At 42.4% G+C, this 13006-nt stretch overlaps 1 protein-coding gene across 1 annotated transcript in view; it reads left to right on the top strand.

Moving 5' to 3' along the window:
- Positions 1–1394: 1394 nt before the first annotated feature.
- Positions 1395–13006, top strand: part of LOC311226569 (sodium-dependent neutral amino acid transporter B(0)AT1-like) — a gene marked incomplete at both ends in the record, with an annotated part of 84475 nt that continues 72863 nt past the window's right edge. The window contains 4 exons of the mRNA XM_084311989.1: positions 1395–1542; positions 5820–5960; positions 8117–8254; positions 9022–9203. Of these exons, the coding sequence (XP_084168115.1) occupies positions 1395–1542; positions 5820–5960; positions 8117–8254; positions 9022–9203 (609 nt within the window). The remainder of the gene's footprint in view (positions 1543–5819; positions 5961–8116; positions 8255–9021; positions 9204–13006) is intronic.

Here is a 13006-nt window from a genome sequence, read left to right as displayed (position 1 = left end):
AAGGGAGCTGTACCAAGTCTTCGGGACCCGAAAGAAAGTATCGAATCAGTACAGGGAGAACACTAAAGGGCCAAGAATGGAGCATTGTGGGATACCAGAACAGATGTCGTGTTTGTCAGAATCATAATCCGCTAGATTGACAGAGTAGCTTCTGCCTGTTAAGTAGGAATAAAACCAGGACAAGGCCATGCCTGACAGACCTATCCAGTACTCGAGAAATTGTGTGATCAATTGTGTCAAACGCAGCCGTTAAATCTAGGAGTAGGAGAACTGATACCTCTTTATTGTCCGCAGACACCCTAAGGTCATTGATTACCTTTACAAGTGCTGTCTCAGTGCTATGGCCCCTCCTGAAGCCAGATTGGAATTTGTTATGGACCTTATTTTTCTGTAAAAACACAGTTGATGAAAGATAGTTTTTTCTAAGACCTTGCCCAGAAAAGGGAGATTAGAGATAGGTCTATAATTACTCAACACAGTAATCAATGATCAAGGTTGTGTTTCTTTAGTAAGGGCATAGAAACTACAGCCGTTTTTAGTGAGTCTGGAAAGACGCCTGGAGAGAGCTGTTTACAATTTTAAGGATATCTTCAATCGCACTGTCTAAAACCTCTTTGAGGAAGGGGGTGGGAATAGCATCCAATGAACAGGATGATGACATTTGCGACATTTGCTACTCAACACTGTAGCACTCAAGTCTGAACACTTTGATGAACATTGTTACTCAGCTAATAGAGTTGTACCCTTCCTACTGACTTGTCGTACAAAACTTGTAAGTCGTTTTGGATAAAAGTGTCAGACAAAATGTAAATGTAAATGAAAGGGTGAATGTGAGGCATAAATTGTAAAGTGCATTGGATAAAAACGCTATATAGATGCAGTCCATTCACCATTGATACTGGTTAGTTTACCACAAACACTGAACTTTGCCTCTCAGGACTGATGGAACATTCCATATAAAAAGCTCCTTTTATGATTCATAAAAAGAGACACTGCCTCTTTTAGCATCAAGTTAACCATTAATGCAAGGCTTGGCCCATGCAGTGCCATTCCAAACAAACTAAAATCATCACGCCTAATATATTCGACACTCCCTTCCCCCTGTGTGCCGTCTCCTTGCTAAACCTATAAAGAGACAGAGAGATGCCCTGGCCATCAAGTTATTCACTTGTTTTTCTCAACACAGGGGAAGCAGAGACCAAACCTAAACAGAGACAACCAGATTATAATCTAATCCCTAATTGACTCCCACGGAAGTATAGTTTATAGTATGTGGTAGATTTAGTTGAGTTAATTGATCAAATTCTAACGACTGACCTGGAGCCACAAAAAGCTCCATCCATCGGAGTGCGTCTTCCCTGGAACAGTGTGGTCCGTGCCGCTGCCCACGGAGGATGGGGAGGACGGAGGACAGAGACGAGGCGGAGGAAGAGAGGCCCAAATGGGACAACAAGGTCCAGTACCTGCTGACCTGTATTGGCTTTGCGGTAGGACTGGGCAACGTGTGGCGCTTCCCCTACCTCTGCCAGATCCACGGAGGAGGTGAGACGCCGGCGGCTGTGTTTCAGAACACTCGCATTATTACATTGTGACTTGTTGTCAAAAGAGAGGGTTTCAGTTGGAAATGTTAAATATTCTCTGAAAATGTAATTGAGTAAAAGTACAAGTATACAAACCTAATAATACTTGAGTAAAGTACAAATCCCCAAAAATAGTACTTAAGTATTGTAACAAAGTACTTTACACCCCTGATCAAATCCAATTTTACAAGATTACATTATTGCATTTTGAACCCATATATGGTTATTTGGTTTCAGTTCATGTGGCAACTATTCAACTGAAATGTATGCACTTTCATTTAGCAATACAATCTATTAGTTCCTGGTGATACCTCCCCACTACTGTATTTCCCCTCCGTATGTAGATATTATCCCTGATATGGATGACTGTTGTGTGGGTGAGGGAGGTGGTGTTACCCTTGATGCCTGGTTAAACAGTGGTCTCCTCATCCAACTCACCGAACCACAGTGCAGCTCTACTGGGCCAGACCCTCTGGTTCTTTTTTATTTGTTATTATTATTTTCTTTTGTAGTTTTGTGTTTTGTTTTCAAGTCTTCCTTTGGTGTGGCAGGCCTGCACCAATACTACTACTTACTACAGTACTTTTTTGTATTTTTTTTTTTTATTATTATTTTTTAAACAAACACATAAACAAACATGACAACACACGATAAGATATACAAGCATTAGTTGACAGTGCACATCCAATGAAATCACATTTTAGTTAATTGTCTTATATAGGATATACCCTTAATACCTGTTATCTAAAAACCTACACACATATGCTCCAGCTCGTACCCCCCCTCCCGGACCCCCCATTGGATAATCCATCCATTTTCCCTCGCTCCTAACCAGACATTACCATTATATGCTAGCTTTTATTTTCTCCACCACTTCTAACCACAATGTCATTTTGGATTAATTGAGACCCAAAATTCTTGCTGTAGATATTTCTTGATAGATCACATCGAGATATGTAATAATCCAGACCTTTCGGCACATTTTTTCCGGTTGGAACCATCGTGATGCTATCAGCTTTTTAGCCACTGTGATACCCGATAAAACCAATCTCTTTAACTGTGGATGTACTGCATACTCAAAAACATCATTCAGCAGTAATACAGAGGGGTGTACAGGTATATTCCAAGTTAAGAGATTTGATAATTGCTGGGTCACCTCTTTCCAGAATATCTTAACTGGTGGGCAGTCCCAGTACATGTGCATAAATGTCCCCTCGTCCCCATTTGTACATAAGGAGCATTTGGAGTCTTGTATAAGACCCATTTTTTTCAGTCTTATAGGAGTCAAGTATGTCCTGTGAATATAGTTAAGATTGATTTGTTGATGATCCGGGTTCCTTGATGTGAGTCGAACATTTGCCCAGGCTTCTTGCCAATCAAAATAACTTTCCAGGTCTGGTATATCCCTCCTCCAGACGGAGTCTAGGTGGAGGGTTTCATATGAAGACGTTAGTAATTGATGATAAAAATCTGAAACAAAACCTCTTGATGTCTCTCTTTCATAGAAGAATTTGTGGTATCTGTGGTGTTCAATTGGTTTCGTTAATGGAACACCTTGAGTCTTCAAACATAACAATAACTGTAAGTAAAAAAGATGTGTGGACTTGGTGAGATTACTTTTTTTTTGTATTTCTTCATAACTACAGAAACCCTGTTTGTTAAAAACATCCCCTAATGAGTGTATGCCTTGCTTTTCCCATATTTAATATATTTTTTCTTTTTACAGAGTAACATACTTTGAACTAGTTTTTAAAGACACTTTAGATAACCAAATATATTGATCTCCCAAGTACTAAGCTATACTTTCAGAGTAGGTTCCCCAAACCTTGCACCAATCTACTATTAATCATGTAACTTCTATCTACATTATATCAGTTTAAAAAAGGTGAGTTTATGAGGGCTTTTACACTCTACCACATCCCTGGATCAGTTGTGGTGCCAATCTAAAAAAAATATATATATATATATATAAATAACCATACTGTCATGCACTTGTGCTAATATACTAAACTACACTGTAGCACTCAACACTTTGATGAACATTGTTACTCAGCTGATAAAGTTGTGCCCTGCCTGATGACTTGTCGTACAGAACTTGCAAATCGCTTTGGATAAAAGCGTCAGCTAAATGACTAAATGTAAATGTAAATGGTGCCAATCCTGTTTAACAGTTAAAACCCTTGAAACTAACATGATAAACTAACAGTAACAACATATAAAGTTCATATTTTCATTTCTGTCATATATCATATGTACAATCAGTTCATCACATATACAACCATTTCCACCTTCAGATGACCACCACGGGATCCTATTTCAGAGAGAAATATGTACTTTTAGTCGTCAATCTGACATATGTAATTCATGGCACAATTTAAACAGGATAAAAAAATATATTTGTCTCTCTGCGTTGACTACTGTTCATATTTATTCCAGAATAGGGTCCCATGGTGGTCCAGTGGAAAGGGGACTGATTTTTCCTTGCTATTGTTTCAGTTTGTCAGCATTAGCTCAGCATTGTACACAAATAGCTTATCTGTCAAATGTTCTAAATACATTGGAAACTGATCGATCATACGATGGACAGATTGATGTTTTGAAATGTAAATATTAACTTAACATATTGTTTATCATGTTCTTTTCAACGAGGAAGTAGGATTGGAATGGACTTGGCATCACAATGGTAATCATTAAAAGAGTCTGATTCCCAATATGAAGCCTCTTCCTCATAGTCTATCTACATCTTGATCCCCCAGCTTATAAGAGAAAAGCCTGAGTTAACGGCCAATCCCAGGAATGTGAATGGGGTCTTTAATCTTTACCTAGTCACATCATCACTCTGAGGACACATACACAGCAGAGAAATCATTTTTACTGGCATCATAAAAATGGGAGGTCCAGATTACAGTACACAATTGTAAAGATTGGTGTGGTGTGGGGATGGCTGGTTTAAGCAGCCACTCCTGCTCTCAGGTCTAATCAGTGGCTCAGGAGGAAGAACGGTCATCTGGTAATTCGAAGGTTCCCGGTTCGATTATGGCTCCTCTTGGCAATGTGTCAAAGTGTCCTTGAGCAATACAGTTAGCCCCTAACTGCTCCTGCTGAGCAGGTTGGCACCTTGCATGGTTGCCCCCACTGTGAATGGGTGAATGTGAGGCTGAAGTTTTAAATCCCTATACAGTCCATTTAATTAGCTTGACCCAGGGCAACCAGCCATCCCCACACCACCAAATGTATTTCTTTGTTGTCTGACCTGAAGTGTTGTCTACTGGTGAGGACAAATATAAGTCTATGTTCAGTATTATGTAGTGTAGTTGGGAGTATACACATATACACAGGCACATACAACTATTTTTATTGTGGTATGTAATATTTACATCTAGCTGGGGACTCCCAGAAATGCTCAGAGGGACGCTTGCGGGTCTTGGACCCCATTTTGAAACCACCACTAACCCCCTCCATCCCTTCACATTCCCAGGCAGGCACGTGCACACATAGAGCCCAAGGGGTGCTCGAGCACCTGCCCTTTTGTGACTCATAAAAAAGTGCCAATAAAAAAAAAAATAAAAAAAAAATTTGTCAGGATAGAATAAAAATATTAGGTAAAGAGAGAGAGATGCCCCATATTCCATTGCAGTTTGCACGGCCTCCTCAGCGTGCCTCTCCGCGGACGTATATATTTTATGCATAGCATGGGTGGTGATGATGATGATGATGATGATGATGATGATGATGATGATGATGATGATGATGATGATAGAAACCGCTGTGGCGCATACAGTTGAATGCTGGTATTACACTCACTGAGGGACACGAAGAAGTCAAGTCCGATGGGATTTGGAAATCTCAAATACAAATCGGGATTGGAATAAAAAATGCATTTATATGAAACAATACAGAATATACAGCACTTCTTGGGGTCTGTATGGTAAGCACTTATTCCCTCCGCCCTGAACATTTATGGAGATGTATGGGCCTTTTAAGTCAGTGATAAAAGTATCTTTCAAGGATAAGTGAGCTCCTGCACTGATTATTATAATTCAATATTCAATATTTGATCACCAAAAACCCCCCAAAAAGGCAAAAGCATAAAAAGGCCTCCCCCCGCCCAAAAAGGCCCCCCAAAAATTGGACTTGCTCGCGCTACACTCGCTCACTTCGCACGCACACAGTCCTAGTTCCCTTTTCAGCCTTTGAGCACCTGCCCCTCTAAAGTCCTGTGCACGTCCCTGTTCCCAGGTGCGTTCCTCATCCCCTACCTGATAGCGTTGGTGTTCGAGGGGCTGCCTCTGCTCTACCTGGAGCTGGCTATAGGACAGAGGCTACGCAAGGGCAGCATGGGCGTCTGGACCTCCATCTCACCCCTTCTGGGAGGAGTCGGTAGGTTCATAGACATTATGAAATGACTTGTAGAGGATTTGTAGAGGTATTTACCATAAGTAAGGATGTATTCCAGTCAGATGTAGAACATTTATTTAGCTCAAACAGAGTATCAAGTGCAAATAGGTCGAGAGTTATTGCTGGATGACTCCAGGAGTGACAAGGCCTAGTATCCCTCCAAATAGCTCTAGAATCTAGTAAAACGTAGGTCTTTATAGTGGAGAGGAGAGGGGTTGTCTCCAGGTCAAAGGGGTTGATTGGGTTGGGGAAGTGAAGGAGGGAGGAGGGGTGAGTTAGGAGGGGTGTGGTCTGGTCTGCCCAGGTGGGAGTGAGAAGGGGGAGGGATGACGGGATGGAGTTCCGATGACGATGCAGCATCAGCATCGAAACAAACTGTTGTCGATCAGCTCCAGTGATTATTTCCATGGTGGTATGTACAGTATGTTTGTGTGATGTGAACGTATGGATGGCAGTATGTTTAAGTGAGGACTGATCAGTGTCTTGTTTGGAAATACGCCAAAACACTGACTTTTGCGACACATGTACAAAACCAAGTCACTTGCATTTCTAATTTATCATACAAACATTGGGTCTCATTCACCAACGGACTTAAGACAAAATATCTGAACAATTTTGGTCTTAGCGCCACTTAAGACATTTTCTGGACGATTTTGGTTTGTTTATTAGTTGTCACAATAAAATACATGTACGTAATCGCATGGATATATCTATAGTGGAACAGACTGTATTAATATTCCATATTTATATCATCTTGTTGCACGCTCCTGCCTGGCCACCTGTTCAGTGCGCACACACACACGCACGCGCATACTGTATAGTCTACGTGCGTAATGAATGAACAGTAGGCTTATATTATTCTAATTACTTGTTTTATTAGGAGATCACAGATACTGCGCTGCCCTATAGTAGTACAGTATGTACAGTACACATCTTAGTGTGACATCTCCACAGAGTCAGGCGTGAGCGGACCGGACTCTGCGCGGCATGTCCGCAATCGTTTGACGTTTCAGTCAAGCTTACCACCGCATACAAAACGAAAGGCGCAGCCGAGCTGGCACTGAGTAAAAATCGAACGGAGAACACGAAAATCAAAGGGCAACAAAACGGATTACTAACAACACACTTACTTAGCAGAACACAACAACAGGGCAAGGACGACATTGACAGGAACAGGGGTAACGGTGGTAATGACGCCACAAGGAAGTGAGGACAGACCCACACTTAAATACAAAGACTAATTATAATGAGCAACACCTGGCAAGGCCAGGCCAAAACACAGAATCAAATAAACACCAAACTAGACACAAAAAGCAATATCACACACAACAACCAGACAGGAGGACGACATCAAACAAGGGAAGGAAGAGCCCAGGACAACATGAACGAGGAAATCAAATCAATTACATTTAACCACAACAATATAATGTACTGCACCAACTGGCGGTGCCCGCTAGATGGTGGCAGGAGACCACTGTTCATTTTGTCCTCACTGCCCCAGACAGGGCTCAGTCTGGGACCATGACATTAGAATAATATAAGCCTACTGCGTTCATTCATTATGCACGTAGCGCACGCGTGTGTGTGTGCGCGCTGCGGCACGAGCGCCCAACAAGATGGTATACATATGGAATATAATTACAGTCTATTCCACTATAGGTATATAGTGTGCTGTGTGATGACAATACATTTGAATCTAATCTAATTTTGATCCGTCGCAAAGCGCTTCCACTGTTGAATATGGGGCAATTCCGAACCTCTATTTACACACGGCCCTCACATTATAATGAGCTGGACAGGCGTGTCTATATGCAAATGAAGTAAACGGGAACGCGCGTTCAAGTTTGTCAATGAGTGACGTATCTCATTCTGGGCATCGCAGCTGTGATCATTTTGGCGAGTTAAGACAGCCTCTCCACACGTTGGTGAATCCGGGTGTAATTGTCGTCGACTTTCTCTTATGACCTTCCAAGGTGGTTGTCGTAAGAGAAATCGTATGCCAATGTTGGTGAATGAGACCCATCTTCGTAACCTCTGACAAAATATGTGATTTTGGTCACAAATACAGTATACTGTACAAACAATACTTTATGCAACTTCCTGTGAGTGAATGTGTTGACATAATTTCCCGTTTGTAGGCATAGCCTCCATGATGGTGTCTTTCCTGGTGGGCGTGTTCTACAACACCATCATTGGCTGGGTTCTCTGGTACTTCTTCCATTCCTTCCAGAACCCCTTGCCCTGGAGCCAGTGTCCCCTCAATGAGAACCTGACAGGTAACAGAACTGGTCTCCCCTCAATGACAACCTGCCAGGTAACAGAACTGGTCTCCCCTCAATGACAACCTGCCAGGTAACAGAACTGGTCTCCCCTCAATGAGAACCTGACAGGTAACAGAACTGGTCTCCCCTCAATGAGAACCTGACAGGTAACAGAACTGGTCTCCCCTCAATGAGAACCTGACAGGTAACAGAACTGGTCTCCCCTCAATGAGAACCTGACAGCTAATAGAACTGGTCTCCCCTCAATGAGAACCTGACAGGTAACAGAACTGGTCTCCCCTCAATGAGAACCTGACAGGTAACAGAACTGGTCTCCCCTCAATGACAACCTGCCAGGTAACAGAATCAGTGTCAACTCAATGACAACCTGACAGCTACAAAAAAAACAATTTTGGTTTTTCACTGCACAGAAATTATCAAGCTATAATAAAAGTTTCACCATTAGAGATATCTAACATATTATTTCTAAAACTGTGGTTTTGCTTTGATTTCTGCCATCTCTGCCAGAGTCTCTTGACTCTTGGCATTGGATTAGTACTGGCGAAATTCTCTGATACTGATACCAATGTCCCATAGACATGAACTACTGTATAACAGCCATAGAGACAATAGTGGGAGGATTTTGATTGCTGATGACATCAGGTTACTTGTGCGAGTGCACTTTCAGTGTTACTATAATGTTGAATTCCAAACACTGAATACTGAAGAACAAAATGCCTGAAGAACATATATATATATGACATTACACGTCCATTTCACAGGATATAATGAAGAATGTGTGAAGGGCACGCCAGTCAACTACTTCTGGTACCGGCAGACCCTGAACATCACACCAAACATTGAGACCAGTGGCTCCTTGGTGTGGTGGATGGTCGTGTGCTTGGCCACGGCCTGGTGTGTGGTCTACATCTGCTTCATCAGGGGCATCGAGACCATCGGCAAGGTGGGTGGAACCACCAAGGGCTTCCCACTCTCCAGGACGTTTATAACAAGCATTGCAGGGCCAAGACTAAGAGAATAATCAAAGACTCTAGTCACCCAAACTACTGCCTCTTTGAACTGCTGCGGAGCCTCATGGCCAGCACAGAGAGACTCAGAAGGAGCTTCTATCCCCAGGCCATCAGGATGCTCAATGACAATGACAAGTATGTAACAACTAGGGCTGTCAGTTTATCGCGTTAATTAGATTAATTAATTACACAGCAAATTATCACGTTATGAAAATTAACTCAAAATTAATTAAAAAAAAGAAGATATATATTTTTTTTTAATATATGTTTAATCTCATTAATTCCATAAGAACGTAGAATAAACATTTAATTTTTTTTTTAAATGGTCCATTTGCATGTTCTTGGTATCTGATTCTAGGGACATCTATGGATCTCAGGGAATGTATTCCCAGTGTCAGAAATACTGTCTGCTACTAGGCTTGAGTAAATTGTAATGAACCAAATGAGAATATCAATTAATTTTTTTTTGTGACTGTGAATAACACCATGCTAAAATTGACCAGACATGAAAAATCTAAGCAAATGAATAAAGGGAAGATGATTAAACAGAAGGTTGTGTAGATACAGTACTGAATTCTGCCATCCGGACACATGCAATTTGAAATATGATTATAGAGGGGCGGCTGATTGGCGCAGTGGGCAAGGCGCTCACCTCTAACGCAGGAGACGCTGGGTTCGAGCCCAGCTCTCGGCGTTGCTACCGGCTGGTCGTTCATACTAACACAATTGGCAAGTGTTAGAGGGTGGGAAAGCCGGTGGGTGGGGATTTGACGTTGTGGACAGCAACTCCTACAGGTCGGTTTGGTGACGCCGGTGCTACGGAAGCAGGAAGTAGCGGGGGCAGCGTGAGCCTCCCACGCGTAACTCCTCGCCACTGAGAGTTCGAGCTGCTGCGGTGAAAAGATGCGACAGGCTGCCTCCTTGTGTACCGGAGGGGACACGTGATGCAAGGCTTCTGTCCTCACTACAACCGACCTGTGGGAGGCATAGTCTAGCAACGTTCAAGACAGGGGAGGGAAGAATTGGATAATACGAAATTGGGATGGGAGAAAAATTAAAACAGGGAGAAAAAGTTGATAAAAAAAAGAAATATGATTATAGAATATAAAATATCAGGCCTAAAATGGTTATGTGATTAAAATGCGATTAATTACATTAATTAATTACAAATCCTTTTTTTTTAACAAATTTTTTATTTTCTCTTTTTTTTCATGAAACAAGACAAACAATACAGTAACAGTAATAATCAAGAATAACTCACAGGACAATAACAGAAATAATAATAACAATAATGACAGTCCAGTAATTAAATCAGAATGAAAATAGTACCATGGACACTCGCTCGCTCCCCCCCACCCCCCTCAGGACCCCAACGTGGGCTATACATCCACTACTTCATTCAACACCAGAAAACTCCAAATTTATATGCGTTCCTTTATCTTATCCACCACAGCTATCCAGACTGCGATGCTGGCTTCATTAACACCTAAAATCCGCGCAGTAGATATCTCTAGATAAATCACATCGAGATAGGTGAGAATCCATACCTTCGGGCACATTTTATCCGGTTGAATCCAGCGTGACGCTATCAACTTTTTGGCAGCTGTAAGACCCGCCAAAATGAGTCTCTTTACATGTACAGAGGTTGATAACTGAGAAACATCATTCAACAACAGTACAGAAGGCTTGGTATGGTCAGAGATAAAATCTCTGATAATTGAGTGGTAACATTTTCCCAAAAAGTCTCAACAGGAGGGCATTCCCAATACATATGCATATATGTACCAATAGCACTGTTTGAACACAAGGAGCATCGAGAGTCAGGTTTGATTGATTGATTATAAACTTTATTAACAGATTGCAGAATGGGTAAAATACAGTACAGCTCAATACACACAATTGTTAAGGGGATGCAGACCAGAGAAAGACTTTCGTCTTGTTTACATCAGGGTCCCCCATTTTCAATTCATCAGGACATATATGACATACATGACATACAGATAGACAGTACTGCTACATCTATACATTTATGACATACCAGATTTGCAAATACAGTACTGTTTGTGATACAAAAAGAGTCCAGAAAATGGAGTATATACATTTGACGTAAAAACTGTACATTGGAGGAGGTTGGGTGGGGTTGGGTGGGGGGGTTGGGTAGGAGGGGTTGGGGGGTGGGGGGGAAACACTGTACAACTGTACAAGCAAAACTGTATATTGGAATATTGACAACCATACTAGGTCATTTACTGTACATTGGAGGGGGTTGGGGGGGGTAAACACTGTACAAACAAGCAAAACTGTACATTGGAATATTGACAAAACCATACTAGGTAATTTACTGTACATTGGAGGGGGTTGGGTTAGGACATTTACAGGGGCCAGTTTCGAATTGCAGTCTCCTGTAGGTGTTCTTTGAGAGTGGTTTTGAAAGTGGGTAGTGATTTACATTCCTTTACAGCTGTGGGTAGGGCGTTCCACATTGATGTGGCATAATTGCGAAATGTGTTTAGTCCCTTGTTTGAGCCGAATCTGGGTTTAACATGATTTGTGGAGCTCCCTCTGGTGTTGTGATCGTGGTATTCACTGACCTTTGGGAAGTATTTTGACATGTACATGGGTACCTTGGTCGTGTAGTGTATCTTGTAGACCAGGCCCATTGCAAGTTGCTGTACTCTGTCGTCTACTCTAAGCCATCCTAGGTTGTCAAAGTGGGCAGGGGTGAGGTGGGTTCTAGGAGTAAGGTCAAGCAGTAGTCTGACCAGTTTGTTTTGAGATGTTTGTAATTTTGTTTTTAGTGCCTTTGAGGTGCTTTGGTACCATGAGGTGCAAGCATAGTCGTAGTACCCTTGAATGAGTGCTCCTGCCAGAGTCTTCAGGGTATTCTTGTTTACCAGAGAGGAGATCTGGTACAAGAATCAAGTTCGTTGGTTGACTTTTTTTATTACATTGGATGTATGTGTTTACAACGGACTCTCATCAGGATCCTGGCAGCGCTGTTCTGGATGTATTGCAGCTTTTGGATGCTCTTGCCAGGAATCCCCATGAAGAGTCCGTTACAGTTGTCCAGTCTTGAGGAGATAAAGGCATGGACAAGCTTCTCTGCATCTGACAGGGTTAGAGTGGGACGGAGTTTTGATATATTTTTTAGGTGATAGAATGAGGTCTTGCAGAGGTGTTTTATGTGGATGTTGAAGGTCAGGTGGGGGTCAAATCGAACCCCCAGATTTGTGACTGAGGGGGAGAGGGGGATTACCTGGCCGTCAAAGGTGAGATGTGATATGGATGAAGACTGAACCTGGTGAGGGGTGCCAATTAGAAGTGCCTCGGTTTTTTGCTGTTTAGTTGGAGGAAGTTGCTGTTCATCCATGCCTTTATCTCCCCAAGACAGGTGGTGAGGCATGACAGAGCTGCAGAGGGGTTTGGGGCCGTTTTTATGTAGAGTTGTGTGTCATCGGCATAACAGTGGAAGGACATTCCATGTCTGCCGATGACACAACCGAGGGGGAGCATGTAGGTGATGAATAGGTGGGACCATGAACCGACCCCTGCGGAACACCACAGGTGACATCGAGCAGCCTGGACTTGTGTCCTCCCAGTGAGACATATTCAGTCCTGCCTACGAGGTAGGACTGGAACCACTGTATTGCATGGTCCGACAGTCCAACAGTGTTGTGGAGGCGCTCCAGGAGGATGGTGTGGTCCACAGTGTCAAACGCCGCTCTCAGATCGAGGA

The sequence above is a fragment of the Notolepis coatsorum genome, assembly GCF_963971535.1.
Source record: "Notolepis coatsorum genome assembly, chromosome: 4".
Classification (NCBI taxonomy): domain Eukaryota; kingdom Metazoa; phylum Chordata; class Actinopteri; order Aulopiformes; family Paralepididae; genus Notolepis; species Notolepis coatsorum.
This window is presented reverse-complemented; position numbering and strand designations above follow the sequence as displayed.